At 36.4% G+C, this 21,834-nt stretch overlaps 1 protein-coding gene across 1 annotated transcript in view; it reads left to right on the plus strand.

Annotated features, from left to right (window-relative positions):
• The window catches only part of LOC138703422 (uncharacterized), a 203,854-nt gene that overhangs the window by 147,462 nt on the left and 34,558 nt on the right, over positions 1 to 21,834 (plus strand). The window contains exons 2-6 of the mRNA XM_069831268.1: positions 3,048 to 3,219; positions 8,705 to 8,984; positions 16,157 to 16,390; positions 17,393 to 17,626; positions 20,564 to 20,784. Of these exons, the coding sequence (XP_069687369.1) occupies positions 3,065 to 3,219; positions 8,705 to 8,984; positions 16,157 to 16,390; positions 17,393 to 17,626; positions 20,564 to 20,784 (1,124 nt within the window). The 5' untranslated portion in view covers positions 3,048 to 3,064. The remainder of the gene's footprint in view (positions 1 to 3,047; positions 3,220 to 8,704; positions 8,985 to 16,156; positions 16,391 to 17,392; positions 17,627 to 20,563; positions 20,785 to 21,834) is intronic.

Here is a 21,834-nt window from a genome sequence, read left to right on the forward strand (position 1 = left end):
GAGTGTTGCTTTGGTGTGACGTCTTAATACCGTAACTTAATCAGTGCAAATTTGCAAGCATGAGTGTATGTGAATTACAGAATATTAATTTTATTTTTCTAAACTTTCCCTTGCGGAGAATATTTATGTAATGAAGTGAAATTAAAGGGTCGTCCGTTACCCGGCTTAAATCTTACTTAAGCTTCATCCAGCCAAATAGTGCATATATGTAAGGAAGTATAACAATGGAATTTACGCTAAGCATTTGTGGTTACGTGGATGTGAACAAAAAAAAATCTGTATTTTGTTTTCCTTGCCTCCTCTTCGGTGGTGATGCTGCATGGACTAAGAGTGGTGTGACAGATTTAGGACATTTGCCCCTAAAAAGCAAAATGCACGAATCTTCGCAGTCTCACCTGAACAATGTTGTTTCATTGGCTATGTTACGCAACTCATACTACTGTGCAAATAAGTGAAACGAACAGAACAAACATTCTCAAACATAATCAAGAAGTGAGAAAAAATCGTTAAATTATTTAAAAAAAAATATTGATTGTATCAAATTTTGTGGCCAATATGAACTTCCCCATAGGGGACATGATGAAAAAACGATTCGAAGAACCCTGATATGTTTCGTGGGTTGCTACAGTTCGTGAGTAATCTAAACAAGCCTCTCAAAAGTCATTTGGAACATGCCACTGTTTAAGGTTATTCTAAGACAATTCAGAATGAACTGGTAGATTGTAAGTTGAGTGTCAGTCGATCTGAAATTCAGACTGAAATCGATGGTATTAGTTTTTCTTAGGGATTAGGAAATGGTCCCACAGACATCTCCCAACTAAGTCAAGAAGTTTTGGTTTTTCGATATGTAGTGCATTTATTTTTGTCCTATTCTTGTTAGTAATGATATCAAGAAGTGAAATTTCTATGTACCGAAATCTACTGCAGCTCTCCCAATCCACAAGTTCACGAGCCGCCACTGCTCTGTATGCATTTTTGGATTCTCCCATACGTGCTACATGCCCTGCCCATCTCAAACGTCTGGATTTAATGTTCCTAATTATGTCAGGTGAAGAATACAATGCGTGCAGTTCTGCGTTGTGTAACTTTCTCCATTATCCTGTAACGTCATTCCTCTTAACCCAAATATTTTCCTAAGAACTTTATTCTCAAACACCCTTAACCTCTGTTCCTCTCTCAAAGTGAGAGTCCAAGTTTCACAACCATACAGAACAACCGGTAATATAACTCTCTTATAAATTCTAAGTTTCAGATTTTTTGGCAGCAGACTAGATGACAAAAGCTTCTCAACCGAATAATAACACGCATTTCCCATATTTATTCTGCGTTTAATTTCCTCCCGAGTGTCATTTATATCTGTTACTGTTGGTCCAAGATATTTGAATTTTTCCACCTCTTCTAATGATAAATCTCCAATTTTTATATTTCCATTTCGTACAATATTCTGATCACGAAACATAAACATATACTTTGTCTTTCGGGATTTACTTTCAAATCTATCGCTTTACTTGGTTCAAGTAAAATTTCCTTGTTTTCTCTAATCGTTTATGGATTTTCTCCTAACATATTCACGTCATCCGCATATACAAGAAGCTGATGTAACCCGTTCAATTCCAAACCCTCTGTGTTATCCTGAACTTTCCTAATGGCATATTCAAGAGCGAAGTTAAAAAGTAATGGTGATAGTGCTTTTCCTTGCTTTAACCCGCAGTGAATTGGAAAAGTATCAGATAGAAGCTGGTCTATACGGACTCTACTGTAAGTTTCATTGAAACACATTTTAATTAATCTAACTAGTTTCTTGGGAATACCAAATTCAATAAGAACATAATATAAAGTTCTCTCTTAACCGAGTAATATGCCTTTTTGAAATTTATGAATAACTGATGTACTGTACCCTTATACTCCCAATTTTTTCTCCAATATCTGTCGAATACAAAAAATCTGATGTTAATCTTCTCAAAAGAATATTGGACAAAATTTTGTACGACATCAACAAAAGTGATATTCGTCGAAAGTTACTACAGTAGTCTTGTCCCCTTCTTAAATATGGGTACAATTATGGACTCTTTCCATTGTTCTGGTACAATTTACTACTACTACTACTACTACTACTACTACTACTACTACTACTACTACTACTACTACTACTACTTCTTCTTCTTCTTCTTATTATTATTATTATTATTATTATTATTATTATTATTATTATTATTATTATTATTTAGCACGAGAACATACAACTGGTGACTGACGCCGAAGCGTCGGCTCCAATGAACGATCGAATGGCTCTTCTGCTCGTCGTCCGGTAGACGACCGCATATGGCCCAACAAATTTTCGGCCGTTCATGCTTGTAGTGGACGACTAGGCTTAAACCTGAATACCTCCCTACTAATGGTAATTGGACTTGTCCAGCACAATCGTACATTGACTGTTGCCAATTACAAATGTCACATTACTCGTAACGTGCAAGAAAGACATTTCACTGTTCTAGTTATAGGCCTACACATTTAGTAAATATGAATTTATTTTTAATTAAATCGCTATTTTAAGGGGCCAGGCTCTCGTTTTGCGTCACAACTTCAAATCCCCAGAATACCAGAATCCAGCTTTGAAATACCGATGCTAGTAATATAATTTTTTTATTATTTTCTGACAAGAATAACTTTTAAACTATAAAATATGGGACATATGTAAAATAAAATGTTAAATTATGTAAACATATGTGAGTTTCTCTCAAATATGTAAAAATGTGTAGGTACTATACCTGGAAATATTGACAAATATGAAAAATGAAATATGTTTTAAATCACTCGAAATATTCTAATTAATAAGCATGACAAAATTTTAACGTATATGAAGAAAAAACAAATATGCATTGACATTGAAATTCTAGCCTTCTTATCACTATATGAATGTGTGGTGAAAAAAAAGTGAGATTGATTATGTAGTGGTTTTTGAGATTCACATTTCATCAGTCCCTCTAATTAAAGGCAGGTATAAAACTGTATCTTAATTATACTAATTTAATTAATACTGTGCATAGGGTACGCTGGTGTATGTATGAGTGTCCCGATGCGGTGTGTGCCACGCCTCCTTCTTCTGGTCCTAACATGGCGGACGGCCGTGTGTGCAATTCAGCTGGGATTGGATGAAGTACGCAGTGCTCCAACGTTACGTGATGTTGACACGTGCGGAGAAATTCCCAACAACATCAAGTGAGTAGCCTATGCACTTGCAACCCTTGTGAATTATTTTTAAATTGGTTATTTTATAACGTTTCATCAACTGCTATGGTTATCTAGCGTCTGAATGACATAATGCCAGCGAAATGCAGTGGCGGCTCGTGCCGAATAAATTAGGTGAAGGTCAATAGAATTCTAGGTAATTTCCTGGAATTGTTATAAGTTATAGCCGTGACGTCGCGAATGCTTTTGTAACCTATACGATGGGCATATTGAATTAATGTAATATATTAACCATTTTCTTAAGTTTTATGAAAAGCACAGTATATAAAATAAACAAATTTTCAACATTTTCGGAAGCTACGTCCCCTTAACCCCGAAGAATTCACTGTCCCAACAAAACTTCCACACAAGACATACCACAACATAATAAAACAACCACAAGTCTACATAACATAAAAAAGACAAAATCTAACACATTTTATACAACACATCAAATTAAAAGAATACACAAGAAATATTACCCATAACAAAATTCAAAATCACAATCGTAAACTGTATTCATATTTTAAATCAACTTCGGAACATGCAACTTCCAATATAAGCTTACCTATCCAGTAAAATCAAGTAGCTACTATTAAATCAAAGCAGTATTCTCTTGAACAGAAAACTTACACTTGAACGGAAAAGAAAGGGGCATTAGTAATTTCATCTCTTGCAAGTTCATTGATGCATTCAAAAATACAATCAATTATTTCATTCTGAATCGTTTTAGATTTCCCAGAAAAAAAACGGGCCTAATTTTTTCATAGTGATTTCTAATTTTCAAAGGGCCAATGAAATGAGATCCAATAATTCTTTGAAAATCCCCTTTTCTGTGACGAAATACTCTCATCATGACCGCGAAAAGCCAACTCCTGTTTGCTTAGAAACAATACCGTATCGATTACGGTGTGCATTACCAGTCTATTTAAACGTAAATTTTCATTAAATTGACTTACGTATAACCTAGAACTTTCCTTCAGTGCATCCGCAATGGTGTTCACGTTCTTCTGCAGTGCCTTTAATTGCAAAGTACATTTAATGTGTTCAGCTGAATCTGCATGGCTATGAAGACCGCGATTCACATTTTTGAAATCGCAAAATCCAGTTCAATTCCAAGCGAGTTTCTTGTTCCCCAGAAGAAGACAAGGCCAACAATATAACTTCTCGTTATAGTGACTCCCACATAACCAGTTATAATCGGCATACCACGAATCTTGAAACTGAATATTGTATGACCGACCACCAGTTTTCACTTTCTTCATAGTTATATTAATTTGAGGTGTTGTTCTGCGGTATTTTAAAATATCTTGCTTATCTTCTGCACACCAACGAGAGAACGGTGTTTCCAAGAGATTACACACTAAATCGTTTAACGGATTCATGTTTTCATCGCATTAATACACTTAGTAACACCTTCACACTTCGCTCCACTTGTCACAACAAAGAATACGTAGGCCTACAGACTAAAAGCGAAATCGTTGGTCTGCGCGGGTCAAATGTACAACGTAGTTTCAAATGTTATGCCAACTTTCTTCATTACAGGGTATTCAAATTATTTCAAAATCTAAACAAAACATAATATTCAAGAGGTGCTAACGTTAAAAAACACAAAAATAGATATGTTATATACTAAATTTAAACAATATTTAACTTCTTTACACAATATTTTATGTTTTCTTATTTAGTTGCAAAATATTACAGTTTGCCACCCTGGTCCAATGTTTGGACGAGAGAGAGAGATTCTGTCTTTCAAGAACAGAGAAAGGAGATCAATGCCTGCTCGCCAGACCTTCCTAATACCCTTGCAAAAGGGACCGGTAATTCATAGTAAGCAACTCGTTGTCATGGCAACCGGGTGTGTGTACTGAAGGCGAAAAGGAAAGTCTCATTCGGACCTTCAGCTGGTCTGCTAGCCACGTGCCCTGGCTGGTGAGGGGTTCATGTGAAGTGCTGCAGTGAACGTTAGCTGAGCGGATTAAGCCGAACAAGATATTAAAAAGTAGAGCAAAATATGGTTTAGTGAAGAATTCATTTTATTTTAATTTATTGATAAAATATATTTTATTAAAACACGAAAAAAGGAGTGGAGGTGGCCTTCATGTACTTCACTCGAATAACCGCCACTGGCGAAATGAGTCCAGGATACTCAGGAGTTTTCTTCGGATACTCCAGTTCACCTGTGACATACAAACATATGAGCCGTTCAGAGCAGAAGTGGTGTAAGTCAAAAATGGGTAATGAGGATTAAAGTAAACATTCTGTAAAATACAGCGCAAAGTAGCAATTAATATTCAATTTATTTGAACTATTAGTAGTCAGTGGATAGCACGAAGGACATATTAATTGCTACTTTGCACTGTATTTTACAGAATTTTTATTTTAAACCTCATTACCCAATTTTGACTTACCACTTCTGCTCTGAACGACTCATTTATCCATAATCATCATTCATTACAAGTGTAATGTAGACCCACTACCTGTGGTGCACTCTGGATAGTCCCTGACGAAGTAAGTGGTATACGCTTCTCGGCACTAGTGACACCTATGAGCCACGCTCGTCGAGTCAGGGCGAATAACATTAAGTTAAGGGCTCTGCCACTGCACAAAAAAGTTACCTAAATTTGAGAATTTGTAGTAAAAAGAAAAAAAGTACCTATATGACTTGAAGATATTTGCACAAATTAACTTTGAAATTAACGTAAACTTATCCATTACGGAAGGAAAGCAAAAGAATGGCACATTTTAATGACACACGAAGGGAAATTTTGAGTTAAAGAGAGCAGGAGAATAATATTACCTGGCGACAATTTTGTGGTGCCCTGGTTAAGAGGTAGATAGCCGTGTAATTGTTTTTTAATTTTCCCTAAGTTAAAGCTTGTTACAAGTACAAATCTGTAAATTATATTTTAATTTTTTTTTTAAATCTACTCTTGTTACTCTATCCTTCACTTAATGCTAAATACTAGGGCATTCGAAAAGTAATGTCAACATAGTTATTGTTTCATAATAAATTTATTTAGATTATTTTTGACATTACATACTTCAAAGTTTAGGGGTTTTATTTTTTAACAAAATAATCTACCCTCAATAAGTGTGACCATAAAGATCCAGAATAAAAGTACTACAGAATAATTTAGTAAGAAAAAAATGATTAAATATAGGAATTAAGTAAAAAAAAATCCAGAGAAACGCAAACCCAACAAAATCATTAATGGTCAAAATATAAATGGTAATGTAATATTTGGATTGAATCCTTAAGAATATTCAATATTCGCCTGCCATGTCAACAATATATTGTCAAATTCCTGGAAGACGGCGGACTCCATCTGCAGCAGCATTTCTGGATATCTCTCTCACTGATTTAAAGCCCTTCGGATGTCAACTCTTGATTCAAGGTGAATGCCTCGCTTCCACCCAACTTGCAATAGATCAGTATGGTAGGACTTCTTTCCTACAGTCTTGTAATGCCCTAAAGCAGGGGTCGTCAGCACAGAGCACGCTTGGGCTAGTCTCTCTTACCCGCAGAAAACGCAGTGCACGACGGTGCACACGGGACAGCACCGCGTACCCTTTGCACATTTCAGCGAGTGCTGACGATCACTGCCCTAAAGCATTGAGTTGCATGTTTTTCTCTTGCAACTTGGATTTTCTTGAAGCGCCTTTGTTCGTATCTTTAGGACTGTACTCTTTACTACAAATCACAGCCACTTTGTTTACAAAATATGGCTACTTCGAGACTTTCAACATTGCAAATTTATGAAATAATCGCTGTTCTATTACGTAGTACAAGATTTCAATAGTCACCGCTAGGTGCACTGATTTATAGCATTGCTGCCATTACAGTAAAACCCCTCCTTACGGACATCCCCAAGATACAGACACTCCTCACATACGGACAGGTTTTTATGTCCCAGCTGAAATAATATAGACATAATTATAAAGTTAACTCTCGGACATACTCCTAAAGCTTGCTTTACTTCCTGACTGCGGACAGAACTTTGATTTCAAGACCTAATGTGTTACAAAAATGGAAAATTTAGTTCTGAAAACTGTACAGAAATTCCTTAACATGAAAGAAGACTAGGCTACCACTAGCCCAGCCGGCTGGCCCTTGTTAGCTGGAAGCGGGTGGATAAACAAAGTCATAAAATGTAACCTGTCTGATGGGTCCAAGGTTTCCCCGATCGTGAAATTGTATTCGACATATTATAGGTTTGGTAGGATTATTCTCGTCACTTCAATCAGTTATACTGTTTCGAGAGACACGGCACCTGAACGTAAAGGTTAAGTTGAAAATTGTAAATTGCAGTACTGCATAATTGTAGAAAATTACATGGCACAGTACTGTATTTTCCTTTTTCGGACTTACCTACTGTAGTTCAAAGTTGTGAAGAATTTACTGTAGGTACAGTATATGTATTTAGAATCAAATTACAGCAATACATTTCATCTAAAGCGTGAAGGGATACATAATGCAAATTATAAATTTACTGTTAGATTGGGGAGCCTCCCTCCCAATAAAGGACACCTCCCAGATGCAGACAGATTGTTACTCCCTTCGATGTCTGTAAATGAGAGGTTTCATTGTACTTATCTAATACCCTAGTATTTACTTGTTTTTTTAATATTTTGATAGTATTTTTAATTTTATATTAAACGTGCACAACTTATTACCACCTACCCAAACTTACGTAGATATGACTTATTGGTCCACTGCTGTGGAGTAACAGTTAGCATGCCTTACCGTCAAAAGCGGGCCCGGCTTCAAATCCTGGTTGGGACAAGTTACCTGGTTGAGGGTTTTCCCTCAACCCATTAAGAGCAAATGCTGGGTAACTTTCGCCGCTGGACTCTGGACTCATTTCGCTGGCATTATCACCTTCATCTCATTCAGACGCTAGATAAACTTAGCAGTTGATAAAGCGTAGTAAAATAACTAATTAAAGAACGTATGTCTTTCAGCCAAATTATCACTTACAAAATAAACATACAAACACCATACCGATGGTGTTTTGTAACAGGGGCGTTATCAACAATTTTGTGGCTTTCCATCAACTATAGTCCCGTCGCTCTTATTTCCTGCAGCCAATCACGTTGCAGGTCGGCTACATTTAAAAGTGTGCGTCTTGTTCTACTGAGCTATTATTATCATAAGTCCCAGAAAAGAGCGGCCGGCCGGCCAGCCGCGCCCTGCGTGGTTTCCGCCGCGCGCTAACCGTTTGTCCCGCGCAATCGACCTCCAGTAGCCATATGGCATTCAGTGTGCTTAGAAGTCGTGTAATATAATAATATTAGGCCTACTTTCTTTCATTCTACCACAATGAAAGAAAGTAGGCCTAATATTACCGGCACCCATTTCTAACAGTATGAGTTGTAACCTGCAATAAATACATCAATATGAGAAAATCATTCACATTAGGCCTAATGGTCAATATTAGAAACAAATGCGATGATCCTTGTTTTCATATTTCAGGTATCCAAATCTCAAATGCTTCTGTGATGCAGATTGTCACTTGTTTGGAGAATGCTGTGTGGATAGAGCTATAAACAAAAGCATCCCAAAAGAAGACTCTAAAAGTAACAATGAAAAGACTGATTTATTTTCCAATGACACGTCGACAAAGAAAAGTGATGATTCAGCTGACATAAGAGGTGAAATTCAAGAAAGCAGCGCAGTGCTGGGAATACCACGTGAGAGATGGGGATGTCAGAACTTCGAGGTTGAAAATACAGTCGTTCTGCCAGTGAAACAGGTAAACTAATTAATGTAAAAATCTCTCAGGTCAATCACCTTTTACAGTATCCTGAAAATTAAATGGTGCTTAAAGTGTAATTTCCACATATATCAGTAAGCGAAGTAGACGAAAGTTAAGGCCCGCTCTCACTTAGCGGAATCGAACCGAAACGAAAAGTTTGCTGCCACTCACATCTAGTGAAACCGAACCGAACAATACTTTTGTGTTCTGTCTTTGTCACACAAAAGAGAATAATTCTACGCAAGATTTATTAATTTTTCTTCGATCATATTACATTGTGATTTTTGTATACGTACTATTTCAGCAATAACTTTCAATAGTAAATAAATTAAGCCACCAAGAATGGTTGTGGTTCATTTGTTTTTTCACGAAGGCTTCACGAGAACTGACGATCATACCCGAAACAAATTCCATTCCGGAAGTGGAATAAATATTCTAGTTCATGAATTCTGTTCTGTTCGATTCGCTTCGATTCGATTCGATGCGCCGTTTTCTGGTATCTTCCATTTAAATACAATGTGAAGAGAAATTATGTTCGATTCGATTCCGCTAAGTGGAAGTGGGCCTTCAGTGTCCATGGGTAGCATACTATACGAGAAGAAAAAAAATACATCAAGAAAAATATTGTTCCATTAGAAGTAAAAATGAATGTTCAGAAGCTTTCATCGTCTGTTGTTATACAATTTATATTGTTATAGTTCATGTCTGTTAGGTGAAAGTGCTTTCTAAACTTTATAAAAGTAGGGTACTAGCTTCTTTATAAGACACAAAGATACGTCACTGAAGTTACCCATGGTCAATGGAATGATAAGAATAAAATAAAATTTGTAAGGGAAATTACGAGAGTTATAACTCGAAGAAATATACCCCCACAGCCCATTAATTCATTCATCTATTCGTAATTTTCTGCTTAATATTAGATCCTTCATTGCAAATCCATTATCCAATTTCTCTTCTTTTCTGTCTTCTTCTTCGTCTCCACATACAATAAAAATCTTAATGTTATTTATCAGATATCATCTTCTACCCCGAACCTTTGTCCCGTTCACCATTCCTTCCAGTGCATCCTTCAGTAGGCAGTTCTTCTTAGTCAGTAACCCAGTAAATTTCTTTTTCTCTTCCTAATCAGTTTCAGTATTATTTTACCTTCACCCACTCTTTCTAGCACAGCTTCATTTCTTATTTTGTCTGTCGATTTCTTACTCTCCATTCTTCTCCATATTCACTTGTCAAATGCTTCCAGTCATTTCTCTTCACTTCGTCGTAATGTCCATGTTTCTGCTACATATAATGCCACACTCCACACAAAGCACTTCACTAGTCTTTTCCTTAATTCTTTTTCCAGAAGTCCGCAGAAGATGCTCCTTTTCCTATTATAATCTTCCATTTTCATTGCTATCTCCTTTTGACTTCCTGGCAGCTCATGTTACTGCTTATAGTACACCCCAAGTATTTGAAGCTGTCCACTTGTTCTACTGCCTCATTTAGAATTCACACGTTTACCTTCTTTATTTTTTTTTAACCATGGTCTTCGTCTTGTTTGCATTTATCTTCATCTTCTCACAGCAGTCATTCAGTTCCAGTATCATATCCTTTAGTAGGTATCATCTCCTCTTCTGGTAACAAAGGCATATCATCGGCAAATCTTGTGCACTTTATTTTTGTTCCTCCTATTATCACTCCTCTCCTGTTCTGAAAACAGTTCTTTACTACACACGAGCGACTTTTAGCCGCCAAAGTCGACTGCAAAAAGCAGACGGTCTGCCGCCGACATGAATGGTTCTTCGACGCAGAAGCAGTCGACATGAGCGACACTGTAGTCGATACGGGCATTGTGTGTCGTCGGTGCCGGCGGCAGTCGAACTGCAAAAAGTGTGTCATTATTCACTCGCATTGTAATAATGCACGTCGAGGAAGAACTCTTATTATTTCTCCTCCGTCCTAGAAAGAGACGTGTTAAACATAGAAAATATTGGATACATCGGATCTTCACTTAATGAGCGCATATGGCCAATTTCACTGCCTTTTTCACGAGTTCGAGCCCATGAAGCTCATTTTCTTCACTACTTCATAATGTCAGTGTCATCATTCGATCATCTGTTGGAAAAAGTGACAAACTTTTTTCTGAATCTTCTGAAAGGTATGAGAGAAAGAAAGCTAGGAACATACTGCAGGCCACCGAAGTCAGTTGGTTGAGGTGTTCGCCTGTCGATCCGGAGTTGCACTCGGGCGTGGGTTCGATTCTCGCTTGAACTGATTACCTGTTGGGTTTTTTCTTAGGTGTTCTTCAACCGTAAGCGAATGTCAGGTAATCTATGTCGAATCCTCGGTCTCATCTCGCCAAATAACATCTCGCTATCACCAATCTCATCGACGCTAAATTATCTAGTGGTTGTTACAGGTCGTTAAATTACCAACTAAAAAAACACACTGCAGTCTCAAAGCAAGGAGAAACTTCTCTTTCTTACACAGATAAGCTTGAATAATCAGGGAAAGAAAGATGCTGCTAATTTTGTGAAGGAAATTACAATTACTACACCGAAACGTGCCACAAAATAAAAAGAGCGTAGGGCTATATGTCAGCTGTCATAAAAACTTATTCCACTAACTTCTGAGAAAGCTATGCCTCTTGTTACAAAATAAATATGTTACATCTAACTACTGTACAAAATTTGGTCAAATCTGTTAGATAGAAGAAAACTTATTAAATTTGTCTACATTCACTCCTATAATGGGGTAGTTTTCTTTACACAAATATAATTAGAGCTTGTATACAAAACAAATGTGTTACCCTTAACTACTGTACAATTTTGATGAAAATCTGTTTCGTATGAGAAAAGCTACTACTTTTACCTACATTCACCCCTACAATGGGACAGTTTCTTTTATACAAATATAATGAGAGTTAGTATACAAAACAAATATACTACCTATCACCACTGTGCAAAGTTTAATGAAAATCTGTTAGATAGGAGAAAAGTTATTAATTTCCTCTAAATGCACCCCTTATGAGGAGTAGTTTCCTTCAAACGTAACAAGAACAAATATACTACCTGAAACTATTGTAAAGTTTAATGACAATCTGTTAAATAGGAGAAAAGTTATTAATTTTTCTCTAAATACACTCTCTGTAAGCAGTAGTTCCCCTTGTACCAACGTAATCAGAGTTTGTATAAAAAACAAACATACTATCCGAAACTATTGCACAAAGTTTTATGAAAATCTGTTGCATAGGAGAAAAGTTGCTACGTTATCAAAGTTTGTATACAAAACAAATATACTACCTTATTTATGTACAAAGGTTCATGAATATCTGTTAAATAGGAGAAAAGTTGTTAATTTTTTTTCTAAACGCACCTCCTATAGCGGGTAGTTTCGTTTATACAGGTACAGACGTAATCAGAGTTTGTATACTAAAAATTTACTACTTGTAACTACTGTACAAAGCTACATGATAATCTGTTAAATAGGAGAAAATATATTAATTATATCCAGCTAAATATATGTTTTGAACCACTGCGTATCGCCGACCTTTGCGGCTAAAAGTCGTCCGTGTGTAAGCAGAAAACGCTGCCGCCCGTCGAGGGGACCGACTGCAAGACAGCGGCTGCAGTCGGTCTGCCGTCGGGGTCAGCGCTCGTGTGTAAAGCAACCGGCTTTTTCCATTTAAAGCCCTAATAAAGAGATCCATCAAACATCAGTACTGTGGACAGGAATTAAACATCGGTATGATGATGAGCCATGGATGAAACAGCGTCTAGTGCAATATTAACCGCGCACTGACGTAAGTGATGGTTAGTATTTTTTTTTTTCGATACCGTTAATGGCCTTATCCACAATTTACACGGCAGCGTGAGGCTTACTCTATGCATTCTTCCTCAGTTCTCTATTGCTAGATTTCAGAGTCTTGTTAACTAGGCCTGAAAGCCCTCCCAAAGATATTTATTACATCCGGTCTAAACCCAGTTCACGGAATCTGTAAAAGTGTAAAGCGTGGCAGCGTATAACGTCACTAGGGAGGAGCCTGATAGCGCCATGTTGTGTCCTTCCCCCATGCAATATCTTTCGCGCCCCGACTACTCACTGGCAGTGGCGTATATTGTGGGCTACCAAGGCTATCACCGAAGCCCACGCTCAAATGAAGAGTTAAGCAAAACAAAAATTATTTATGATTTATAACTTTATAGGCCTACATAAGTTACACTTTTCATCTGCAACTTACTTACTTACAAATGACTTTTATGGAACCAGAAGATTCATTGCCGCCTTGACCTGAGCAATATTAATCCAGTGTCTATTATCATATCCCACCTCCCTCAAATACATTTTTATATTATCCTTCCATCTACGTCTCGGCCTCCACAAAGGTCTTCTTCCCTCCAGCCTCCCAACTAACACTATATATGCATTTCTGGATTCGCCCATACGTACTACATGCCCTGCCCATCTCAAACATCCGGATATAATATTCCTAATTATATCAGGTGAAGAATACAATGCGTGCAGTTCTGCGTTGTGTACTTTCTCCATTCTCCTGTAACTTCATCCCTCTTAGCTCCAAATATTTTCCTAAGTACCTTGTTCTCGAACACCTTTAGCCTCTGAATAATTTCAAGGGAAAAATTGTTCCGAGGCCGGGTATCGATCCCGGGACCTCTGGTTGAACGTACCAGCGCTCTTTCCAACTGAGCTACCCGGGAACTCCACCCGACACCGTCTCAACCTTTCCCTTTATATCCACACAACTCGCGTGGGCTGACGAAACGCCAGAGACCCACATCGAGTGCACACAAACTCTGTGTGACTTGGAATTGTGGTTTTCTGTTAACGTACACAGTGACGTATATATATTGCGAATCTAGTATTTCAAGTAAGGGTCCCTGTAAAGCAGATTTGAATAATTTCAAGGGAAAAATTGTTCCGGGGCCGGGTATCGATCCCTGAGCTACCCGGGAACTCCACCCAACACCGTCTCAACCTTTCCCTTTATATCCACACAACTCGCGTGGGCTGACGAAACGCCAGAGACACACATCGAGTGCACACAAACCCTGTGTGCCTTGGAATTGTGGTTTTCTGTTAACGTACACAGTTACGTATATATTATGCAAATCTAGTCTTTCAGGTAAGGCTCCCTGGTTGAGGTATTTTCAGAAGTTAAAGAACCTTACAGCTTATATTTTGATCTTGTGCGTTTGAAAAATGAACTTAAAGTGTTGTATTCTCTTAACTTCCTGAGTCCTGAGACATCTGTTATTTTGTTTTTAAAGTTCAATATAATTCTACACTCCAATAAAAAGTCACTGACGTGAGGAAAAATGCTGAAAAAATTCTGGATGTTACAGTTAGGGCACATATCCAAATATACTATATCATACTTCGAGTCACTGCACATACATAATCATGCATGAAGTATAGTATACTATATTCTCAGGACTCAGGAGACTAAAGAGTTCTCTCAAAAATCGCTAGCAAGGAAAGACGGCTGGAGTTGATACTCGTATATCGATAAAACAGATAAAGTGAAATGTGTTATCAGTTAAATATTGTATTGGTTGTTTTATAGATGACTTATTTAATCACATTTTTAACAATTATATATTTATGGGGAAAAACGTAATACGGCGAACGCAAAGCTCCGCCCACGTCCCCTTTCCATTTTTCCCCTACAAGCTCACCACACACCCTAGCGGGAAAGAGTGGAAATAGGGGTTTAGGGTGGGGTGACATCTAGTGTAGGAAAGTGGAACAAAAAGAGTAACGACATCTACGAAGCAAAAGAGGAACTTCGTCCTGTCAGTCTCTCTCTCTCTCTCTCTCTCTCTCTCTCTCTCTAGCCTCTCCTTCTCTGTTCCTTGCTTCATGCCTCTCTCTTCTTTTTTTCTTACGACTTCGCAGGAGGGGAGATTCGATCCGAGAAAGTTCGTAACTAAACCTAAACGCACGCTTTTTGTTCATGCTTTAGACCTCTCGGCTACCGAGGCGAGTTGGGGGTAGAAGGGAAAATGAATCTATTTATGTTTAAGGGAACTGCCATAACATATTGTAGAAGGGGACAATGACCGAATAGCGTGGGTAGAAACTGGTGGGCTTGTGAATGTCGCTTGGTAGGGGTTGACTACGGGGGTGGCATAAGTGTTAACTCGCGGAGCTTCATTGTGTCCGTATCCAATTTCGTGTACAGACGTAACCACGTGTAGTGATGATCCGTACCGAAGACGTGTACTTCTTTCTGAAAATGTCCTGGGAGAATTTGAAGGCGGATACAGTAAGGTACTGTGAGGAGCATGGACTACTTGCTAGTCATTAAGAGTATCCAACCTGTGGGTGAGTGTTATTTAATGAAAACCACATTACATTGTGTTGTGTTGTGTCATACATGTTGTGGACAGTTGTCTAATGCGTATTGCATTGTGGTTGTGGACAGTTGTCTAATGCGTATTGTCTAATGCGTATTACAATGTGGTAGGCAGTGATCCATCGAAGCGGGACAGATAGTAGAGAGAGACAGTAGAGAGAGAGAGAGAGCATGCGAGCGAGGTGCCAAGCGGCGCGGGTGGGGATAACTGGCGTTCGCCGTAATACGTTTTTGCCTATTTATGTAGTCTATTAGTTTATTAGGCCTATCTGTTTTTACTTGTTAGTGATAGCCCATGTCAATATTCCAGAATACGCCACTGTTCACTGGACCACCCATCTATAAAAAAAAAGACTCTACCTGCGCAGAGGGTTTGTTTTCACACATTCTATATATGGAGTATAGGTGCTCCGTGTCGTTCTTAGCATTTAGTGGATATTAATCCGAATTTTAATCGAAAATCGTTCAAATTCTGTCAAGATCAAATATCCTTCTTTCAGTAAGGAGCCATCATTTGCCTTAACTACATTACAGTATATGAGGCATTCAGAATTTAACATGATTAACTTCATTTTTGGTTATTTCAGAGATTCTAAGTTGGCAATGTATTAAATTGATCATAGTTTCAGTGGTCAATGTTATTAGCTCCATATTTCAGTAAAAAGCCCATAAAATGCAATATTCTTCTTGACTACATCACAGAATCAATTATGTGTATTTAACTTTAATCTTGAATATCTCAAAATCTTTGGAAAAGGAGTTAACCATGTTGACTTTTGAACGCCTCATATAATGATAATTTTATTTCTAGGCACGAATGGTAATGAGATGTCCACGTGACGCCTTAACGAAGATATCAGATGCCTGCATGGTAGCAAACAGAACCAGCCCAAACTTTCACTACACGATGGACGTACCAGTACTTAGCTCTGTGTCTGGAGTCTGGTATAGAAACGTGTACTGCGCTGTCTGCAATGGAGATGCGAAGCATTTGGCTCCGGTTAGCTACAGTTTTGGGTGTGACCAGAACATTACAAAGAAGACTGTAAGTCTAATGAATTGTGGATGTTATTACCATGTTAGAAAAGGGAATTGTTTCAACTGTTTTAGAAACCCTACCATCTTCATATTTTGGCAAATACAGACAAACCTTTGGCAAACCTTCGCTATACCAACTACTTGACATGCTCCTACATGCGCTGATAGAGCCATGGTACACTGAAGTAATTTCATGAGGAATGAACGAATAACATGTATGGTTGTATTTTTATTGTACTGGTAAATCTGCTGATAGTAAAAGTGTAACGTTAGCTTCATAATTAAGTTTCGTTCTTTCTGTATAAAGACAAGTAATGTGTGTTATATACATTGCAAGCGCCACTTCATTTCAAAGAGTACAGCTAGTCTTAGCAAGTGCACAAATTCACAGAATCAGTTAAAAATGATATTATAAATATAGTAAACGCTGTATTATTCATGCCCGCATTATTATATTTGCGAATTGTTAGTGTTTTTTTTCTTTCTTAACACTTGAAATGAGGATGTTACTCTTATCACACTATAAAGCACTCAGTTCGTGGCATGTTTCTATTTTATTATTATATTTGCGAATTGTTCGTGTTTTTTTCTTTCTTAACACTTGAAATGAGGATGGTACCGGTAGCTCTTATCACACTATAAAGCATTCAGTTCATGGCATGTTTCTATTTTATTATTATATTTGCGAATTGTTCGTGTGTTCTTCCTTTCTTAACACTTGAAATGAAGATGGTAGCTCTTATCACACTATAAAGCATTCAGTTCATGGCATGTTTCTATTTTATTATTATATTTGCGAATTGTTCGTGTATTATTTGTTTTTATACCTCTATAAACATGTTAAGTAAAAGGCAAAATCAAACTAAGAACTAGAGCAAAAAGATAACATAATAAAATTATAAGATGAAACGAAAATGTATAGCTTATGAAACAATATAGCCTGCATAATTGTCGAAAATATGTGTAAGACTACAAGAGCTTAATAATGGAATGTTATATTTTTACACAGGTATTGGAGGAAGGAAAATACACTGAGAATCTTCGTTGGATTTTAGGACCAACGACATGTCAATTGAAAGTTAAATTACTTCCTACATCAACTACAGGATTCTTGCGTCCCTGTGGAAAAACATGTGCAAAGAAAAAAATTATATTAATAGAAGACTGTCCACCTTCCTGGACTGATATGGATATAGCCAGAAAGTGTAGAGGATATGCTTTCTACACGAAACTGAGAAAAAATGTAAGTAATGTAATAATTGTGTATCACTAATTGCAGCATAATTAAAATACTTGTAAATAAGATATGTTAATTTTATTATCTATGTTTATACTGTTTTTCAATGCCAGTATTCATTTATAATTGTAAAGCTACTATATTATCCATACTGAAAATTTGCTACTTACATTAGGAAGAGATAATCTCAGTCACAGGTGATTTGATTTTGCACTTGTACACAACCTGAAAATATGAAATAATTATTTATTTCTCAATTTTTCACTGTAATTTTCACATAACAATCTCACTGTAGCCTATATTTTATGAATTTACAATTCATTATAAAAATATCAGATAAGTCGTTACTAATATCAGTACCATTTAATTACATTACAGTCAAATGACTTATCTTACAAATGTAATTGACTTATTAAATATTGTTATTACATCTCATTCATTTGGTTGTTAACATTTCGGTATCTTCAGACAAATTATTACAACATCAAATATGAGTAAAGTCTTACATTGTTATACAAAAACAACACATTATTAACCTACATATTTTAACATAAATTCAACAGAAGTTATATAATCCAATATTAAAAATGTACCGTATATAAAATTGTTAACAAGTTGTTGTATCCAATGCCTACCCACTTCACTTTATGTGATTCAGAGTAATGATATCTTCACTAAATTTCAATACAAATCTATCTGTACAATGTCGTGTAATCAAGTTTCGTTCTCAGCATTTCAAATTCTAATAACAATAATAGTAACAGTGGCTGTAGTCACAACCGTGCACAAGGGAAGGCAAGGGAGTTGGGGGTTTAATCTCTCCTCCCCAATATAAGAAGAAATCATCGAGTTAGAAAGTGAAATACTGTAGTGAAATATTTCAGTGTGATATATTTCTAGAGAAAAAGGTGGTGAATTGAATTGAAAGAGAAGGAAATGGAAGGTGAAACTTTAAAAGGTACGCGAAAACTCATCCTTGCAAGGGAGTTCGGAGCTGAAAAAACTGAATATGTGAATTCCAAGGTGAAACTCTGTGTAGAATATATTATACAGATGGGGAGATGATTACTGTCCAGTGAAATTTTGTCGATTTCAACCTTGTTTTATGACTATAGATTCATGGTCTCATAGTCTTTAAATTTTTAAAAGTGTAATTGAACAAAGAGGAGCTAAATATTTTTGTAATATTTTGGCACTATAATAACAACAATCTTAAAATATTAAAACAAAATATCCTGTTGCTTCTTTAATTCTTAACATATTAATTATATTAGCTTTAATTATGAAAATAAAAATGAACATAATTTTGTTCATTAAGGAATTCGGAATGCACTATCCCCGTAATGTTAAATTTACCTCTTCTCATGACCCATTTTCTCAGCATCTACTATGTAAAGAAACTTGCAAATTATCTTTTTCAGGTGTTCTAACCGTATTTTTCCAAATGTCAACATCAGGTTTATGTAATTTTATTGACATTATGTGAAATATAATTTTAAATTACTTACTTACGACTTTTAAGGAACTCGAAGATTCATTGCCGCCCTCACATAAGCCCACTATCAATCCCTATCCTGTGCAAGTTAATCCGGTCTCTGTCATCATATCCCACCTCCCTCAAATCCATTTTAATATTATCCTTCATCTATGTCTCGGCCTCTTCATAGGTCTTCTTCCCTCTGGTCTCCCAACTAACACTCTATATGCATTTCTGGATTCGCCCATATGTGCTACATGCCCTGCCTGTCTCAAACATCCAGATTTAATATTCCTAATTATGTTAGGTGAAGAATACAATGCATGCAGTTCTGCGTTGTGTAACTTTCTCCATTCTCCTGTAACTTCATTCCTCTTAGCCCCAAATATATTCCTAAGAACCTTAATCTCAAACACCCTTAATCTCTGTTCCTTTCTCAAAGTGAAAGTCCAAGTTTCACAAGCATGTAGAACAACCGGTAATATAACTGTTTTATAAATTATAATTTTCAGATTTTTTGACAACAGACTAGGTGACAAAAGCTTCTCAACCGAATAATAACACGCATTTCCCATATTTATTCTGCGTTTAATTTCCTCCCACGTATCATTTATATTTGTTACTGTTGCTCCAAGATTTTTGAATTTTTACATTTCTTCGAAGGATAAATTTCCTATTTTTCTATTTCAATTTTGTACAATATTCTGGTCACGAGACATAATCATATACTTTGTTTTTTCGGGATTTACTTCCAAACCTATCGTTTTACTTGCTTCAAGTGAAATTTCGGTGTTTTCCATAATTGTTTGTGGATTTTCTCTTAACATATTCACATCATCTGCACAGACAAGAAGTTGATGTAACCCATTAAATTTCAAACTTTCTCTGTTATCCTGAACTTTCCTAATAGCATATTTTAGAGCAAAGTTAAAAAGTAATGGTGATAGTGCATCTCTTTGCCTTAGCCCGCAGTGAATTGGAAAAGCATCTGACAGAAACTGGCCTATACGAACTCTGCTGTACATTTCACATAATTTTAAATTAAAAAACTACAAATTAAGAACAGAATTACACAGAATACTGGGTATAAGAGGAAACTCCTGTGTCAAAATTGAGAACCGTGAGTAAGGTATGATACATGTGTCAAAATAAATTTTCTATGGTTGATAGAAGCTGAGAAAATGGACTATAAATTTAACATTTGAAGGTCAGGACATTCCAAACCCCCTTAAATTTAAATAATTAAAAATAAAAATAGTTTTATATGTTATAAATTACAAGGCTTTCATTTTACTAATGCTTACTGTCTTGCTAACACAGCTTTAAAGTCTGCTTTACGTTTTACAATATTTTATCAAAAATGCTTTTATTTCATCTTGTTGTACGCGCCATTAGGAAAATCCAAATGAAATAGGCAGGTACTTGATATTTAAGAACAGATAATCATTCTTTGCACGTATTCTTAGGATACTATCTTGCCGGTTCAATCCAGTGCTAATGACATCAGCACTGTCCTATCACAGGTCTACAAAAATCCGCACTGTGCCATGTGTAATGGAGTATCAACAGAAGACTTAATGCCGTGGCTAAATACATGTTCAGATTCACTTTTCAAAACAAGAGTAATGCCTTCCTATGCCATCATTCTGGACTTCATGGGTAATGGAGGAGAAGACGAAGCCTATAGGTGAGTTCGACATACTACCTCAACATTTCTCTAAGACCATTTGTTATTAAGGGAAAAGAACCAAAGGAGAAAGATTCGATCCGGTGTTGTGGGTTGAACTTCGGAGTAGCTCAGTGGTTAGAGCACCCAGTGCATAGAACTGGGGGTCCCGGGTTAAATCCTTGGTACTGGAGCGAATTTTTCTCCATTAATAACAAATGGTAACCATCACAGATAATTCTATAGGACTAAAAAATTAATCTTTATATAGATTTCTCTAAGAGTTTTTCATTTCCTTTATCTGTACAATGATAGTAGATTCAGCTGTCAGTCATTAAAGTATTCTGTAATTGTGTTATCTTAGTGCGATTATAATTTACAGAATTCAAACTATGATATCGTTGCTAAGAGACTCTGAACCAATCAACCAACAGACGGTTCCGAGACTTGGAAATGCGATATTTGAATGAAACTCGTATCAAGTTGTAGTGTTTGAAGATTAGATTTCAGCACAGTTAGGTTTATAGATGTTAATGACCAGCTGTTTTTTTTCCTCAGAAAATAACATTCTGAAACAGTGATATCATTAGGTTTCTTGACTTTGCCAACAGTCGCAGCTGGTACCAAGCAGTATTCCATCAGCTGTCTAGCCGAATAATTAATATTAATGAGAATCTTTATCAATAAACTTCTTATATTAAGAACGTTTCTGATTGTTATGTAATCTAAGGGAAGAGAACAGTATTTTTTTTAACTTTTTTCCTATTTGGTGTAAAACATTAATTTTTTGTATGTAGAGGCTCATGACTATAGCAACTCAACCAAACATAAATATTAAAAAAAAAAAAAAAATTATTTGGGGGCCCGGATTTGAAAAAGAAAAAGTACCCAATGCAGGATTTTACTAAAACCGATATATCGCAGCCATTTTTAAAGATAGATTCAAACAGTTTTTTTTTAACTTGTAAAAGCATGCTCTACAAACTGTCTTTAACAGAATTTTGATATTAGTCCCTACATTTGTAAAATAAATAATCAAAATTTAATAACGCTTTTTTGATTTCCTTTTTT

Source organism: Periplaneta americana, chromosome 7 (genome assembly GCF_040183065.1).
Source record: "Periplaneta americana isolate PAMFEO1 chromosome 7, P.americana_PAMFEO1_priV1, whole genome shotgun sequence".
Lineage (NCBI taxonomy): Eukaryota > Metazoa > Arthropoda > Insecta > Blattodea > Blattidae > Periplaneta > Periplaneta americana.